Below are 18,175 nucleotides of genomic sequence, written 5' to 3'. Positions count from 1 at the left end.
AGCTATAGGATGGCACCGTTTAGAGTTGGTGCTGCACGCAATAAGCCGGCATTAAGCGGTTATAAAATGGGCCAGTAGTTTCCGAATGACGTGAGGGCTACCTCTCTGAATCGTAATAATCATCACAATTTACAATACTCGGTCGCAGTACTGCCACCGAATGAACGTACAATTGTAAAAAGTTTATTCCCCCTAAAGTCTCCTCGCTGACAACGTTGCGTTCCCATAGAAGACCACGACCATAATTTGGTTGCAGTGGAGCCAGGCGGCAACCGTCGGGGCACCAGGTGGCACCGGGTGCGAACCTGCGTCAAGAGGGAACCCCGTAGGGATAATGATTGATAACTTCAATGGCGCCAAGGTAAGATAAGGAAAAAGATCGCCACGAAACAATAGGTTTAGCCTACACAAGGCAAGGTCAAAGACCACTTTTCCAAAGCATTTCATCCCTGAGCAGCCGAGCCCCAGGTCAGGGGAATGATTGTACCGAATGAAAACCGGGAGGTGCCTGTCATAACTGGGCACAGAACATCGCACCTCTCGCATAGGGACCGGAACTGAAAACTACTAAGTCATATCGGCGATCTGTAAGTACCACCTTACACTCTGCAGTCGGACTCCAAACAAACAAAATTCAGGGCAGCACTCAACTGCGACGTTAATATGCGGTAGCTCGAACCTGAATACAATCATGCCTCACGTTTTCTTGCAGAGCCTGTCAAAAATTAATCGCCACAGGATTTCCTGGCAGGATAAGTAGCCCAGGTATAGACACCTAGGCGCTGTATAGAATGACAAGGCCTTCTTACCATTCAGAAACTCGAAGCGTAGGCCACGCTATAAAATTATTCCTGTTCAATCAGATATAATTTGAGTGGCCTTAAACTTTCTAGGAACGCCTGAGCTTTACTATATATGGCACAGTTGCCGCTGGTAAGTACACAGGAGTCTTTTAAGACACGACTACGAGAGCTATCAAAATCACGCGTTTCTTAGCGTTAGTTAGTGTGATAACATATTGTCGTAACACTGTCATTACTAGTATCTTAACACTGTTAGCGAAATGAAAAGAAATTGGGGCTTTCGCATGTCCTTGTGAAAATAAAAAAATTCCTTGAGTTATGGTGCCCCTTGGCGGAAGGTTTCGTTGTACCATTAAAATTTATCATCGTCAAGCACGCTGTCTTGTTCCAAGCGGTGTCAAAGAAAATCTCAGCGACCCGAATACATTTCAACTCAGAATACGGGTGCCATTTGACTTGAAGTTTAAGGCAGTGTTTGGGCGCTGGCAAAGAGACATTGGCCCGTAGCAAGAATTCTCCCTGGTTCTGGGCACTCCTCTAACTATCCACCCATGCACAACACAGTGGTGGGCACGGCTTTCACACATCCTGTGCTTGCTTTCTCGACACGGGAGCAAATTATCCGTCAGTGTGGTGTGTCAGTGTGGCACTTTTCAGCCGCGCATTTCGACCTGCATTCATCGACGAAAATTCTGTGCACCGCGGTCAACATCCGCATGAAATGACGTGATCACATGGCTAAAGCCACAAGGTCAACCGTCAGTGGTCACATGACCGATTAGCCGTTAACCCGTTTCACTGTGGTGTAGCAGTTATATTAACTCGCAGCTGAAGCCCCAAGGGAAGTATCTGCGGACATTCTTTCCTTTTATCTTACTCACACATTTAGCTGACGCCATACTCGTGTCACATGACATGGGTATCTAAAAATTTCGTTTCCTTACTTGATCACTCTCGTTCACTCAAGTTTACAACCAAACAGGTAGCAAGCAGCTGACACTCAAAATAAGCTCTGTTAATAGAAACTCACTTATGCCTTGTGGTCATCCTCTACGCCGGTCGAGTGCATGCTGCTGGGGCGGTGCAACATGCGGCGCCTCTTGCAACACATTCGGGTGGTGCTGCGACGCAGAGTAGAAGCGGCTCCATACGGTGGCAAACAGCGACAGCAACACGGACAGCCCAAGGCTCAGGCGCGCTGCGTAAGCCGTCAGCTTCCCCGACAGGAGGCAGCACTCGCGTGCGCGTGCCTGCAAGCAAGGGTTGTCATAGTCATTAGAAAAAGCTTTAAAGACCAAATTTATTACAGGCTGTGGTGGCGTCATTACCCCCTTCAGACCAGACCAATTTTTCGGTTTGTAAGCGTTAAAGGGACGCACCATTGGCTAAAATGTGTCATGAGATTAGGGTGTAGATAAAAAGATACCGGACTTATTAAAGGCCCGACAGCATGAATATATCATAGAAGTAAAACCATTCAAGAATTTTGCAAGGCAAGGAAAGTCGTCCCGTTTGCTTTTCATGAAAAAGTGTCAAAGGAGATTGATCAGGCTGAAAGCACCTGGTGTAACATCCCCAGTACCCTATACGCTGAATTGGTTACAACCGTTCTTCCGGACCTAAAGAAGGATGCCTCTGAGAGTGTTTGTGGAGCTTTTAAACTTATACTTAACCCGGTGTGCGAGATCGACCAGCGTCCCCTCCTCGTTACTGATTTGTTTGCGAACTTAATCTGAATAAAGCAAATCAGCATTTTTGATCTCCGTGACACTTACGATATCGCGTTGGAATTAGCGTAGAATTCTGACAGTCATAAACAAAAGGCAAGATCTTTTTTTGTTACAAACGGTTACCGTTCGGCATCGCGTCAGCGCCACCCATTCTTCAAATAAAGATTGAATCCGTGTTGCAAAGGTTGGTCGGGGCTCAACCATATCTGGTTGATGTGCTGATAGCGGACAAGAAAAGCGATTACTGGAATTCGCAGGTAGGGCTGCATCGTTTCAGTTAAAGTGGCATCAAGCTGCACGGCAATAAATGTTGCTTCTGAGAGATAGCGATAAAGTATCTCAGTCACCGCATCGAAGCAGGCGGACAGCACCCGGTGGAAAAGAATATTGATGCAGTTGAGCTGGCACCTTCGCCTGAAAACGTAACACAACTGCGTGCGTTCCTCAGTTTAATTACCTCCTATTCGTTTCTGCCGAACATGTCCATGCTACTAGCCCCCTTGTACAAGGTAAGTGATATGGGGTTAGAAGAGGAGGCAACATTCCAACGTGTCAAAAGCTGTTTGTGCGCAGCGCCCATTCTGACTTATTTCGATCCACAGAGCAAACTGCTCTTTCCATGCCACGCTTCACCACGTGATATCGACGCCATACTTTTTCATCGCTCTAAAGGTGAAAATAGGACGATTGGATTTCGCTCCAAATACTTAATACGCATTCGTAATCAATGTGTCAACAGCACTGATCGTTAACGAAACTTTGGCTGCGCAACTGCACTGCTTTTTTAAAGCATCCGTAAAAGACAGAGAAATGAGTACTGCCACTCCGTCGCAGCCCAATATGCACGTCTTCAAGCATGTGTGTCCAGTACTGGTATCAACAAAATATAAGGTACTATTAGCTATGTCGCTGTGAAGCTACCGATGACGGTTACACAAATTGTTTAGTTGTTTGGCTTTCTCGTCATGAAGGTCTGCACGCAACTCAGCTTGAAGCTGAGCGCGCCGTCAAGAGGAAAAGAATCTGCAAGCTTATGTCTATCCGAAACAAGGACTCAGCTTTGCTCTTACGTGCAAGTACAGTGTGGCCGGAAGGAGGAATTTCGCAGAGCTGCCGGACGGAAATAGGTCGATCACGTGCATGGTGGCCACGTCGATCAGTATCACATCCCGGGACGAGCGCGGGTCCACCAAAAGCACGAAGGCGGCGAGGTGCAGGGCGACACTGAGGGCCTCAAGCTCTGGGAACTTCATCTGGAGCACCGCCACTGCGACCGATAAGCACACGCCTCCGGCAGCTTCGATGGCCCATGGGCCCAGGGCCGCCTCCTGAACACGGTTGGAAGAAAGTATTCACATGGACCATAAATTTTACAACCGTAGGTAGCAAGAGAAGCCAACGAAACTCTAAAAATGCGGCTGAAAGCCATTGCCTGCATTTTAGGTTTAATCTGAAAGCTAATGCCCCAGAAAGTTCGCTGCCCTCAAGCATGAGAGACGTATTCAATTTCATTTAATTAAGTTCATTTTAACAGATGTTTCTAATGATATCTGAACTGAAAGTTGTAAATCACAGCTTGACGTGGCCAAGAAAATCTCTACAAGGCAGTGCCGACGTAATTACTGAGAATAGTTAACAAAAACAATAGAAAAGATGAAGAATAGCAGACACTGCACACTATTAACCTGGCGTAGTTTTCTGAAGCATGATCAAGCGTAGTTTTCAATATTATCAGAAATAATGCAAGAATACATCATGCATACATATTTCAATAAAACTTTAGATGAGCTCTAATAAGCATGATTTGGTGACGTAAAAATATTTTCTAAATATTTTCAGCACAAGCTACGAATTATAGAGTCTGAGAATACTTTTCTACCTCCATTTCCGAGTACTTAAAATGGCACTTTCGTGAGGGAGTAGAATAAAGAGTACAATAAGTGGACAAGCACGACGCTGTCTCAGCTCTCTCTCTCTCCTACATAAAAAACTACGCACTGATAATATTTTTTCTGAGTTTTCTTCTGATAGTGCTGCACAACAATTTTAATTTTGTCCACTGCTCGCATCTTGCTTCTGGTTGTACTGATAGTATGTATGATACATTAACTACAGCTTATTGGATATTTGTGCCGATAATATTATCGCATTTTTGGTTGAAGAATTGGCCGCAAAGAGCAGTGCCGAAAGCAAAAAGGATGTGGAATGCGTGAACTGCCACATCATCCAATTTGAACAAAGTTCAAGTGCAGACTTTTCTTATGATATTTGGAAATAAAAAACTTGGTGTTCGTTTTTTTTTTTACCTCAATTCTTGCCGCCTGGATAAAAGGTGTTAGGCAGTAAGCCTCAACCGCCAGGGAGTCTTCCAGGCTTCTTTGTTGCAGCGAACAGGTGGGGAACGTGCTGTTGGAGTACCGGCACTGGCCAGATGTCAGGTTGCTGCAACTTATCATTGGCTGAAAAAATGTCGATGATGACGCACTAGGTTTGACGCACTAGGTATGGAGCACTGCAGCAGACTGCAGTGCTCTACAAATTTTTTGTAATATTCCCAGTGGGCAAGTAAAGGCACTTGTCCCTCCCACGTTAGAATGAGTTGTCTTTTAGTTGCACCACACAGTCAGCCCACTGAGACAAAACACGCCACGACAAACAACTACTTCAGCGGGAAAGAGTAATTGAAAATACAAACTCTAAAACTCAGATGACTTAAGCAACTAGCTGTCCCATGAAAGAGGAAAGAATAATGACCATTTTTAAAACTGCTGTGCGTAAAATTCTCATAGTTGAAGCCTCGCAACCGAACACAATAGCACGCGCAAGCGTCGGGGCACTCAGATGCCAACACTTGTACCTCTAAATAAACGAGGCGAAAAAGAAAAGCAGGCACTCATTCTCGCGCTTTGTTCGCTTACTGGTTTGCTTCACATGGGTCAGCCTGTATTCCAGGTTTCTTTGTTAGAGTTTGAGTGGACACTAGGGTAGCTACTGTGCTGATGCTTTTAAACCCAACGCGTAATAAAATTTGGGTTCCCTTATGTACCAACTCGGCTATCCTTTGTGCCAACGGCGGGAGAGGAAGCGGTCCTTTGTAAACTTTTTGCACGTTCAACAAAATCTTACCGATCGAAATTAACCCGCGAAATTGACACTGCAGCACATCTTATAGACCAAGCATACGCAGTACTTTAAACCGTGTATAAACTAAACCCATTACTAAGAAAACTATCACTGCATTCGCACGCCACGTCCACCTTGATGCAAAACATTTTCAGAGCATAAATGGTTTACTTTTGAGCCTGGTATCGAGAAGCTTATGGTTCCTCTCAATGTCTAATTCCGTGTAGGGTTCTCAAGACGAGCCTCCCCACCCACTTCCTAGAGCGATTCGACTTGAGGGATGCCGTAAGTCTCTAGTACACTCGTCAAACCCGAGCAAAAGTCCGGCTTCTCAGCGTTAATCCAAATACATATCTCAAGTCTTGGTGGCATTGTGAATAAACGCACAAGATCTGGAAGTCGCCGTTCCCACACTTCTTTCCTGATGAGTTTTCACAATGCACTCTAAGGGCCTCTCTACAGAAAATGCAACATCACCTTATGTATATATTTAGTTAAATACATGCACAACAATATGAGTGTTTGGATCAAACTTACGAGACATCTTATGAAAAAGCACGCGCTATATGATAGCTGTTTGGCAGCTGAGGGCCGAAATCTGGTTTAGACAAATCCACTAATTTCAGGCGCTACTGAGATCGCCCCTGTCTATTCACACTTTTCGAAAATGTTACACAGAAGCGCTGGGAAATCTTTGACTTCCAATGGCAGTTTCCTGCAAAATCAGCATTATAATGTACAAGGATTCTGACGAGGAAATAGGGCTGAGAAAGCAGATCATGTTGCACATAGACCATAGGCCAAGGCTGTGCCGCTGGTGACCAAAGAATGAAGAAAGCACAGTTTTGGCAGCGCTGGCCGCGACCCCTCCCTCAATGGTGGAGGATGACAGCAATGCCTTCCGGAGGACTTACGTGCGCGCAGATGGTCGCCAGACTTGGAAGTGGGCCGCAGAAAACCCTGTCGTACATGGCCACTACCGTCAGTGTCGCGTAGCCGAGCAACTTGTAAATGATCATCACGGGCAGCAGGCAAACCACTAAAACCACGACTACGGTGAACAACATGTCTAAAAGCCTACAAGGGCAGGACCGATATGTTTAAGCAGCCTTGGACGGCCGGTCGGCTGGGATGGAGACTTCTTTCTTCTTCGCTCGGAGAGGACACGGTGACCACTAGGGCAACAGACCGATAACTGTTTAACCGCCGTTTATGGGATAAGTTCCTGATACAAACAGAGACCACTTTAGTATGAAAACCGATAACAACAGTTACAAAAGAAATGCGGTGAAATTAAAATTGTTTTTTTGGGGAAGGAAATGGCGCAGTATCTGTCTCACATCTCTGCGGACACCCGAACCACGCCGTAAGGAAAGGAATAAAGTAGAGAGTGAAAGAAGAAAAGAAGAAATAGGTGCCGTAGGGGAGGGCTCCGGAATAATTTCAAACACCTGGGGAACTTTAATTTACACTGACTTCGCAAAGACATGGGGAATTAGCGTTTCGCCTCCATCGAAACGCAGCCGCCGCTGTCGGGTTCGAACCCGGGTACTGCGGACCAGTAGCCGAAAGCTTAGCCACTGAGCCACCGCGAGAGAAATTCGGCGATGATATGCTTTCTGAACGAGTCTCTCGAATGACTGAAAGCGCCGCCTTTATCCGTTACCAGTTAATTCTCTGATGAACGTGGACAATTTGAATACCTTATTTGAAACATTGGGAAGTGCACGCTTACGACGTTCCCTTTTCACCCTTAAGAGGTCTAAGTGTATGTGTTCTCTGAAAATAGTGTGTGATCAGCAGTGTGCGCGGAGGAGGGACACGCTAGTTGCAAAGTTGTTCCAAAGCACCAGTAAATGCGAACATTTTTTACCAGTGTAATGCCTCACAAATGTGCGTGAGCAAGCCACAGCACTAATTTAACTGGGGGATTTATCACAACATCAGTAATAAACAAATTCACGGCAAGGAAACGTGACAGTTTGGAAACATGAGGACCTGCGTCTGGAAAGAGAGGGTCTGGATTATGACGTTAGCATCTAAAGCGAAGCTCTATCAGGGCCAAAAGTCTCTGACACCCACCCCCTTCAAGTTCCGAACCATGCCGCGCCGCAAGGGTCTCAGCCAGACAATGTACTCCTGGTGTCAAGACCACCTGTCACGGCACCAGAACAACATCGCTATGTGGTCATCAGGTGGTGACCTCTTGTAGCGCAAAAAATAAAAATGAAAATTTGTTTTGGGGGAAAGGAAATGGAGCATTAACTGTCTCACATATCTCGGTGGACAAACGAACTGCACCGTAAGGAAAGGGAGGAAGGTGAGAGTGAAGGAAATAATATTAATAATTGGTTTCTGGGGAGAGGAAATGGTGCAATATCTGTCTCAAATATCGGAGGACACGAGAACCGCGCCTTAAGGGAAGGGATAACGTAGAGAGTGAACGAGGAAAAGAAGAAAGAGGTACAGTAGTGACGGGCTCCGGAATAATTTCGGCAACTTGCGGATATTTCACGCGCACTGACATCGCAGAGCACACGGGCGCCTTAGCGTTTTGACTCCATAAAAACGTAACCGCCGCGGTAGGGTTCGAACCCGGGAACACGGGATCAGTAGCCGAGCGCCCTAACCTCTGAGCCACCGCGGCGGGGTGAAGGAAATAATTTCAACCAGCTGGGGATCTTTAACGGGTACTGACATCGCACAGCAACAGGCTCCAAACGCGGATACCACGGCTCAGCAACTGAACGCTCTAACCACTGAGCCACCATGGTGGGTATCCAGTTTTACCTCTTGGCAATTTGAAAAACTTTTGGTCGTACCAGTGAAGGCAGTAACGATGCAGGAACGACCTGCGGGCTGGTTGATCCAGTTTTATTACACACCTGCCTGAATGCATCACACACGCATGTGAGCCGTGCAAGTCTGCGGCTACGCTGGCCCAAGTTCCAGTAGACCGGACAATGAACTGCGAGCTTGGCTAAATAACACCGTTGCCACCCAAAGAGATGCTCCAAATAGCAGAAATCGTTACGGCCGAGGTTCCACTTCGATATTACTCGAAACCTTCCATATCTTGTACTTTCATAAAACTGCTGAAGCAAATACGATAGCAATATAGATGCAACTAACTGTTTTTGTTCGCGTATGAACATTTTCTTGGATTGATAAGTTTATTATTTTACTGCATACACTTATATTCATTATTTTGCTGTGTACACTGAAATTCAGTCGAACTGATTTGGACTCTAGGTGGTGAGGGCCATACGTTGTTAGTGGCTAGTTATTAATAAAATAACGATGGAAGGAAATGATGTTGCTAGCCGCGGCATCTGCCATCGGAATCTGAAGCACCTTTGGGGGGACTAGCGGGAATAAAAGGACAGAGAGAGGGAAAGAAAAGGGGGAGCGATTATAAGAAATGATAGGGGTAGCGGCAGTATACATTATGTACAAATAAATATTATGAAAATATTATTATTAGGGTCGTATGCATTTAGAAACCTGGACGTGACAATGAATCATTCTTGCGACTCTCTAGCTTGACACAAAAACACCCTTCATGCATAACCGCTTGTTTAATCCTATAAATTCGTTGTTCACAATATTTGCTAACGACATTGAAAGAACGACGCCAGTATTGCTATTATTTAAAAAAAGTTGATCAGTTCCTCGGCGGCTGATGTTAGGGAGCCCGCAGCCGCCAAATGGGTCAATTTTTGGGGGAAGGAGCCAACCAGCAGTGCAGGCGTACCATGTCGCAACGAAGACGAAACCTGCATTGCAAAAAATAAATAAGATTTTTGACTGTAGAATCGCTGTCAGAACGTTTTCTAACAAGTGCAAGGAAGAGTAAAAAAACAGACCCACCAACTTCGCAAGCTCAAGGCCGCAAATGTGGCAGAATCGACATTGCAGAGAACAATCGGAATCAAGGCTCATTGATACACAAAATATGATATCGGCAATTACAGAGTCAATTATAGAGTATTTATTTAGCGTTGAAGAATAGGTCGTGTGAGCAATTTTTCTTCTTTCATACACTGACTGCTTCGAGGCGCACATACGACAATGCCACTGAGACTCTAGAAAAGCTAGGCACTTGAAAAAATTCCTTCAAGTCTTCAAGTTCGTGATGTGGCAAAACAAAACTTTAGGGGGCCATTAATCGGACCAACACAATCAGTCGCCAATATATTCCAGTTCCTATTTTATTCCAATTCAGACCCTATTACAATTCCCACTACGCAATAACGCCAAACGTCTTACAATGATGACAGATCGCGGCGATACTTCACACTAATGTGCAGGTAAGCGATGCACCACTGGCTTCTGAGAAGGTAGACCTGCCGCAAGCCTCATTTTCGCACAGACAGCTTTTCAGGAGGATGTATATTTTGCACGTAGAGTTGCTCTTGTCTGAGTCATTTGCATTTTTGCTGGCTTTTTTGGAGTCTCCATCCTAAATGTGGAGAGCGGGCGACTGTCAGTATGATAGATAGGAAAACAGGTGACAGGTTTCAGGTGAAGAGAGGAAATTCCCCTCTTAACACCAGCTTGCAGGTGGAGGCTTCACACAAACGCCCACAACGCTGAACTGTTTTCGCCTCCATGACCCTCCCAATGCTCTCACATTAAAAGTCTCACAGGAAATGCAACAACTCGCGGACATTTACATTTCTTTTTCAAATTTCGTCACGCAACGATACTCCTTTGTTCCTATCGGCATTTATTGAGTACGTCCGATTGAGTAAAAAAAATAGTAACATATCAACCGCAAAATCATAAACTGGGGCACTTTTGAGTAAGGCAGGTCAACAAGCGACTCCAGTATTATGTCACTTAAGTGGGAAGCATAATGGCACACTCCAACTCCTTTTAGCGCGCAGGCTGCTGCTCTAATGACCAAGCAAAGCAGGAGTGAATACATTTCACTCCTCTGAATATATATAGAAGGAATAAACAATGGCTGGAGAGACTAAAGTAGCCGGTTTATTACTGAAGCGTGGCTGCCTCCACTAATAAGAGCTCAGAAGAGGCCTAAATAAAAGTGCGGCTTCTGCTCGCCATGGCAAGCTCAGAATATGAAAGCAGCCAATACTCATCGAAACTAAGAAAAACATTACCAGAATGTCTCTTGCGTTTTAAGGTTCCCTTTGGTCACAAAAGTGGAGTTTTGTGTAGTGATGAACACTGAAGATACCTGTACAGAAAACATAAGAGAACAGCGTTCCGAAGTTAGATGCAAATCCATAACCTCGAGCGTCAGGTAACCACTGAACTGGAGAGGCGACTGTTTCGTATTCTGCTTTTGGGTGCCCGTATGCTGCGTGGGTACAAAGATTAGAGTGCTGTCCAGCTGTCACTTGGTTTGGTTTATGTGGCTTAACGTCCCAAAGTTATCAAGGACGCCATAGTAAAGGTCTACGGAAATTTCGACCTCCTGGCGTTCTTTAACGTGCGCTGACATCGCACAGTACACGGGCCCCTAGAATTTTGCCTCCACCCAAATTCGACTGCCATGGCGAGAATCGAACCCGCGTCTTTGGGTCAGCAGCCGAGCCCCATAACCACTGAGCCGCCGCGGCGGCAGCTGCCTGTTCGCCCAGAGCCTTGTTACCTCCCTTTTTATCATGTTCCTTTTTCCAGCTTCGTTCTACAAGCCTCAAAGCACGCATATAGACCAACTAGGGGAAAAACAACCTTTGCTACTTAGAAGTCACCTGCTACATAGAAGTCGCCCAGTCATCCTCCGCGCCGATCGAAGGGAGGCCGCGGTGGCGGCCCCAACTGCAGAGCCTCTTGCATCACCTCCGGCAGCTGAGGTGCCGGGGCCAAGACTTCGGCCAGCATCAGGACCAGCAGGATGAGCCACACTACCGCAAGGATCGCGTCGGCAGCGAACTTGCACGACAGCTGGCAGCACTCGCGGACGCGCACCTGCAAACATCATCATCATCACCACCAGCCTGACTACACCCACTGCAGGGCAAAGGCCTCTCCCATGTCCCTCCAATTAACCCTCTGCTTTGCCAGCTGCACCCACCTTAGTACCCCGGCAAACTTCTTAATCTCTTTCGCCCACCTAACCTTCTGCCGCCCCGTGCTACGCTTGCCTTCTCTTCAAGCCTTAAGCAAAAATCGTGTAAGTAGGAATAACTGCTCCCCATGGTCCACTCAACTGACATTTGCCTCGTGCGAAAGATGTAAGCTGTTTCTGCATAAGTGGTTCCTAAGGGAGTATTCATTGGTATTTGCACAGACAGGTGGTTGGGGCAGTGCAGGTTCTCCCGGGTGACTAATTCTTGAGTCATATTTAGAGCATTTGACTTACAATCTACAGCCTTGATCACACTTGTCTAGAGAGCTCGAGTGGTGTGCTGTGGAGCAAATGAAATGAACTCTTATCGCAGCTGCTCTACTAGGAGGAAGCTGCATGTGCTTGTGTCAATTCCGCTGGAGCGGAAGCGCAAGTTTTACCAGTAAAAGCCAGAACCTGATTTATAATTTCACATTATTCTCGCAACACAGCATCTCTCGAGCGCTCTAGACAAGTGCGATTGTGTCTGCACTCATTAGCTAGCAGAGACTGATTTTTACAGCTAGTTATACACAATAGAAGTTCAGCGCGAGCACAGATATTAAAGAGAATGGCTTCCGAGTGGTCCCCTTTTGCTGCACATTTTATTCTCCATCTATGCCCGCGAAAGCCATAGATCGACTGCCTACAATTTGCCACAACTTCTCCATTCAGTTCCAATGTGAAAAAGGGCGCAGTGCTTTTTGCTGCCACGTTAGTTGTATGAAGAACTTGCTGGAAGACAGTACCGCCCCATCATTGTATCGCCTGCCAAATGAAATCTAAACTATTGAGCTCCTCTTCAGTAAGGCTGTTGGATAGAGCCACTTGAGCTTTGTGGAGCAGGTGCTCCATAGAGCTCTCGACGACGTCCATCTGTGATCATGTGGTCAACGTGGGCCTGGGGTAGGGTGTCATACGGGCGGGCTGTGCCTGCGGAATGTGGGCACAATAAACCAGTTGCTTTCACTACTCTGCCCCTAGGAATGAATAATGACTGCGAGATATCTCGTGTAAATTGTGACTTAGTCATTTCTTCTAGTCCTCATTTTGGTTGTAGCCGATGGAAGGGAACATTCTCTAAAAACGACGGAATAATACAGTGCAAAGGTTAGTCTCTAGTGTAAAGACAAAGCGAGGGCCGGGACACACGCACGAGATTTTGGCTAAACCGGAGTACCAAGATTCGAACGCATATCACTGCTCAAAACGCGCTGTAACTTTTTTTAGAAATTCTCAACGCATCTTATATTAACTAAGGCGCAATGGTGAGCGAATTTGTGTCCTCTCTACATTACTGTTAATCAGTGCGGGGCAGCCTCTTTGCGACAAATTTAACAGGCTGTTAACGCGTAAAAAAACTCTTACACGTAATGGCAAATGTAAAACACACAGAATCTGCTCCCCTCTTTTGATCGTTTTGATGTACACAGGTCACAAGATCTATGCCGACACATGTTGTCTCGCTAGCGCCATTTTAGTACCAAACACAATATCGTTCTTCTTTTGGGCGCAGCGGGCTTGCTGTGAATTTATCAGTCCAATCCCACCAGCACTGAACACTGGAAAATCCCAAAATGGTATACGGCAACTGCGCTCGACAAATCCATGTCTTCTAATCAACACCAAAGGTTGGGCATTAACATTGCGCAATTAACCCTTTATTGAGTTTAAACAATCGCTCAAAATCTGATGCACGTTCTTGGAATTTTCTTCTTGTTAATGTCTATACGTGGCCGTGTGCGTGCTTCAAATCTCCTGTAAAAATTTTTGCTTTACTATTCACACATGCTACCACGCTGAATTGATTTATTTGATATCTTAAGCCTTTAGCTATTCTTGACCGTGTATTTTAATCATGGCACTGTATTTTGGGGACCCGCGAGTCATAAAGACATCATATAATGGCGATTCCCTTCTTCCCCTGTGCACCTTCACATACCCAGCACCTCTGGACAAAACCATTTTTGAGCGGGGAACCGTTTATTAATGCAGTTTTTTCATATATGGTAAGATTTATCTATAGCAATCAAAATATCCGCTGATCACCCGACAGCAGTTTTGTATTTTTTTCTATTCACGTCTTTGCTATCGTCAACAGCGTGCCGCGTTGGTTGTCTGTGGAAGTCTTAACTGTTCAATACGATCGATGGAAACACTTTAAAAGCGAGATTTTGCTGCATACAATATGTTCATATCAGTGTCTTAGAATTTTTCAATTTTCAAAATTTTTGCCCTAAAAAGCTGGACTTCTAAGATTCATGACCATGACATCAATATTTTACGGATAACAACTGTGCCTTACGGTGCACCTTCAAGCTGGTTAAAGCTATTTAAGCTGGTTAAGGAGACTAGATTTAAGGTACATCCTGCAAGCTCCCTGGCCATTAAGGGTGTTGCCAAAAGCTGCACTGAAGCGAACAAATTGTAGCAGCCAGCTGTGCTCCTTACCCTGTTCTTTGCTGTCTCGAAGGATGGTGTCAGGCAGTAGGCCCGGACAGCCGAGGCGTCGTCGGGGGTCCCGTTGTGCAACGAGCAGCTCGGCAGTGTGTTATTCGAGTATTGACACTGGCCAGATGTCAGGTGGCGACACTCTTTGTTCGGCTGGACAAAACGATTCCGATCCGCTGATTTTGAACACGCAGAATAAAAGGATTGGTTTTTGCTTTTCTCATCTAGAAAGCATAAAAAAAACCCGATGAATAGCCCTTGTTTCCAAGAGCCTTCTCAAGAGTTCACTCCTTACTGTTGGCGCCGTATACTCCCGCCTCCTCTTTAATGGCGCGGTCTCGTTGAGAGTAATCATTGCTTGAATTCACTTTTACCAAATTTGCCATTCGTTGTAATTTGCATGAAGACCTTTATTTGCCCTAAGCGGAGGGGCTTTATTTTCTTCTTTTTTATATACATACTAATTGTGCAATGCAGCATTGCAGTCTGGCAAGAAGGGGCGGTGTGCATGATAAGCGAGAAAGTTTTAATATGACAATAAATAAAAAAACTGAGAGAGAGCGCAGACATACGAAGGTAACAACATATAAAAATACCAAATGTTTGTCTAGAACTAGCAAGAAACAGAAATATTTGTTAATATAGAAGGCAGCAACAGTGTCTTCGGGAAGTAACTATTCTTACGATGTCCAAGGTAAAAAGGATTTTATTTACTATTCCTCGCTGGGAATAAGTTCCCCAACATTATTCCAATGAAATTCCTATAAAGCCAAATATTGCTCCGAGTGACATTCTTTTTTTTTCAGAGTGACAAGAGCTTCCCAGCCTACCAGAGCGACACTTACGGACGAGAGTGGTTTGAGGATGACTTACGGTCGCACAAACGGTCGCCAAGCTCGGAAGCGAGGTGCAGAAGGCCGCGTCGAACATGGAAGCCCCTGCCGTCAACAAGGTGTCCGTGAGTACCATGCCGACCAGGATCCTGACTGGCACCAGGTAGGCCACTGAACTCATGAGTACGACGTAGAGGAGACCGTGCGCAACAACCGGTGCCATTGGTGCCTTTGCAGGAGCGGATGACTTTGGTACTCAGTGCGCTCCTTCTACTGGCCTGGCGGCCGATGCGAGCGGCTGTTGTGCAGAAAAAAAAGCAGATCTCTTTAAAGCACAAAAAACCAGAACTTCAGTACCAAGATAACGAACGAAAGAGCAGATATTCTACAAGTATGAGTGCCTCAACTTACGGATGGTGTAGCTTCTCAAAGCGCCGACGCAGTGGTGCGCGGGAAGAACTTCTTCTTCTTCACCCCAGGTATATGGCACATACCCACGCGGGGGGATTGGCGAAGGTGTAGTTGAATAAACAAAGAAGTTTCCATGGAAGATGACAAAATTGTAGCACCAATCGTGAATTTTGAAAAATCAATGAATACAAAAAAAACAGAACAATATTGAAAGTTAAATAACAGACAGCGTTTTGGTGAAAAAAGAAGAAAGAAGAGCTCGTAGAAGTTTAAAAGAATTACCACATCAACCTACCAGTTGCAATTATGTAATCGTAGAGACACCCACAAATAGAACCCAATGCAAATCCCTTGGCGTTCGCACCAAACGATAATAATACTGGCAAAGATAAAGGGAGCCCTAACCTGGAGAGAGGGACCTCCAGGTAAATCTTTCTCTGAAGTGCGAACGTTGGCTTTCTTCATTTTCCTCTACTTCGATTATATCGCAAGTAGGGCCCCCTATCAGTTGCCGTAGCTGCACTACCTTGCTCAACATCTCGGTATATTTTGTCAGCAGCAATGATGGCTTTCATTTATAGCACTCGCCACACTCTGTTAAAAGATAATTTTCTTTCAAAAATGTTCCATTCTGTGGTTTAGTATTGTCTGCGGATATATTGAGTTTTATAGTAAGATTTCCCAATATATAAAAATTGCGTTCATAAACTATTTACCGTTCAAAATGCTTTTCTCCACAATTGTTGCACGTGTGTGCCTTTCCATTGCTGTCTTGTTCTGTTTTCCATCAACTTAACAGCAAGATGGTACAACGGAAAAGTGTCTTTTTAATTTTTTTTCCTGTTTAATGCAGGCGAAGTTAGAGGGCATACAGTATCATGCTCTTGACATATTCTTTGCACTGAACAAGTCTGTGATGAAGAGTTTTGTCGATTGTGCGCTGCCAAAGTCGATGCGAAGGACGAGCGCAAGAACATTGGAAGGCGTAATCATGGCGGCACGCAGGGCTTCTATCTAAGCTCGAGGTTCAAAAAGACATGCCTACAATGTCTCTGCTCGGGTGGAATGTCTCAGGACTGACTTCAACGACACCTGCCTCGGCGCTTCGGTTCCCTTCCTCACACAGCCTAAAGCCCCTATGGCGCAGCTTGGCTAACACATCTGATCCGACGAATTTGCCTACCGCGCTCTCACCGGATAGGCGCTAATTTAAAGGGGCCATGACGTGGTCGCTCATTATATTGCAGTTTCCTGCTTCCGTAACTAAAACAAGAGCTTATGACTAAGTTTCCGAAATTTGGCTGCCCTGGATGCGCTGTATATTAAAAAAATCCGATCGAAATTGAGAACTGGGAACTCCTCCTACCGGAAGCGAACGCCATATTGAATTCTCTCGTGACGTCACAAGGGTCGAAACGGAGCAACGCCTTCTGCTCTCGTTGCTGCAATGTGCGCAGCGATGTCCCTTTCCTTCCTGTAATTTCGCGGGCGAACGAAGTAGCAATCGTCCCCATATATGAGTGGCTGGCGCTGCAAAAGCGTTATTAACAGTTACGCAGTTATTCTTCGGTATAGGTAGGGTCCGGTCACAGTAGGCCGAAGCGGCGGCGATCAACGGTCGGGTGAGCTGGTCGGTATACAAATGCGGTCGCTGATGCACCGGTCTCTCACGCTAAATCAGCGACGACGCCAGCACGACCAACAACTCCGTATCGCAGTAGTGTAAAGAGTGAACTTAATGGGAACTGGCAGAGTGTGGTGGGGGACTAGTTTGTATGACATTCTATAAACTTAATAACTTTAAAATTTATTGGACCTGATCATGCTAGCCACGGCGACATACGCGATGTGCGTGCACCAGCGCAGCTGTGCTTTCATTCGGTTCCTGCGCACAGAATCTATCGGTGTGACAAGCGACACGGGCAGAAAACGCCGCAGGACGGTGCCGCTCGTCGCTCGACGACGTCGCCTGGTCTTGTCCGGCTGAGCGAAAGCTTGACGTCCGGTGAATAGACGGCCCGAAAACTGCGCTTGTGTACCTTATGCGTATTGGAAAAAGCGGAACTAGCTGCTGCATTTCGTATCTTCACATTTTCTTACTAATCAGCGGGGAACTTTTGCCATATTCTTGAATTTCGGTTGACTGTGGACCGCCGGCCCCCTTCGTGACGAGGCCTAGCGAGTACGCAGGATTCGTGTGTGCGATTTCGGCGATTGCGAAGAGCGAATTCGCAAGTTTTAGCGCCTGAAAATAGCTGTCGAGCGAAGGTTTGGCTACAGTGCCCTATAAGCGACGACTGCCTACATCGCCGGGCGCGAGTACAATAAGGGGGAAGTGCTGATATGTGACCCGGTCTTCACAGCATGTGCTGAGAGCAGCCGGCAGCAGCCTTCGGCGTCGACTGTGGACAACAAATCTGGTTGTTTTCATTAAGTCGAGTAATGTCCGAACGTATTTTTAGCTAAAGCGTTTTAAAATCAGATATTGTTGGCATAAGAGGAAGCAGATACAATTAAGTGGGAAGCGCCAGTCCTACGTACGCTAAGCGTTTCCCAAGCAGGCGATAGAGCATCAGCGGCGCTTAATTGTTGCAGTGTTATCATAGTGTGTAAATGAGTAAAAATACAATCTGTGGGCAGTACTACGTATTATTTAAGATAAGGAGAGCCCACCTTGCGTTTTATGCCCCGCAAACGAGCAGTACTGTTTGCGCACAGCTATGTAAAAACCCCAGCGCGGGGCTG

At 45.9% G+C, this 18,175-nt stretch overlaps 2 protein-coding genes across 2 annotated transcripts; both read right to left on the bottom strand.

Moving 5' to 3' along the window:
* Nucleotides 1–1,846: 1,846 nt before the first annotated feature.
* Nucleotides 1,847–6,771, bottom strand: LOC144134397 (uncharacterized). Its single transcript, XM_077667319.1, has 4 exons — nt 6,571–6,771; nt 4,840–4,992; nt 3,604–3,861; nt 1,847–2,053 (listed from the first exon to the last, which is right to left on the bottom strand). Exons 1-4 carry the CDS (start codon nt 6,721–6,723, stop codon nt 1,847–1,849), a joined length of 771 nt encoding a protein of 256 aa, XP_077523445.1. The 5' UTR covers nt 6,724–6,771.
* A 4,621-nt stretch (nt 6,772–11,392) lies between these two features.
* Nucleotides 11,393–15,242, bottom strand: LOC144134396 (uncharacterized). The gene is made up of 3 exons (XM_077667318.1): nt 15,060–15,242; nt 14,187–14,339; nt 11,393–11,596 (listed from the first exon to the last, which is right to left on the bottom strand). Exons 1-3 carry the CDS (start codon nt 15,240–15,242, stop codon nt 11,402–11,404), a joined length of 531 nt encoding a protein of 176 aa, XP_077523444.1. The 3' UTR covers nt 11,393–11,401.
* Between the last annotated feature and the right edge of the window lie 2,933 nt (nt 15,243–18,175).

The sequence above is a fragment of the Amblyomma americanum genome, chromosome 5 (assembly GCF_052857255.1).
Source record: "Amblyomma americanum isolate KBUSLIRL-KWMA chromosome 5, ASM5285725v1, whole genome shotgun sequence".
In the NCBI taxonomy this organism is placed as follows: Eukaryota; Metazoa; Arthropoda; class Arachnida; order Ixodida; family Ixodidae; genus Amblyomma; species Amblyomma americanum.
The sequence above is the reverse complement of the archived record's forward strand: the minus strand, read 5'-3'. Positions and strand labels throughout refer to the sequence as shown.

Excerpts from the sequence above, each read along its gene's own strand:
- LOC144134397 (XM_077667319.1), bottom strand. The coding sequence starts at position 6,723 with ATGTTGTTCACCGTAGTCGTGGTTTTAGTGGTTTGCCTGCTGCCCGTG. Across the intron at positions 4,993-6,570 it reads TGGCGACCATCTGCGCGCAC|CCAATGATAAGTTGCAGCAA; the intron begins GTAAGTCCTCCG and ends ACATTTTTTCAG. Across the intron at positions 2,054-3,603 it reads CGGCCACACTGTACTTGCAC|GCACGCGCACGCGAGTGCTG; the intron begins GTAAGAGCAAAG and ends CCTTGCTTGCAG.
- LOC144134396 (XM_077667318.1), bottom strand. The coding sequence starts at position 15,242 with ATGGCACCGGTTGTTGCGCACGGTCTCCTCTACGTCGTACTCATGAGT. Across the intron at positions 14,340-15,059 it reads TGGCGACCGTTTGTGCGACC|CCGAACAAAGAGTGTCGCCA; the intron begins GTAAGTCATCCT and ends CGTTTTGTCCAG. Across the intron at positions 11,597-14,186 it reads TCGAGACAGCAAAGAACAGG|GTGCGCGTCCGCGAGTGCTG; the intron begins GTAAGGAGCACA and ends TGATGTTTGCAG.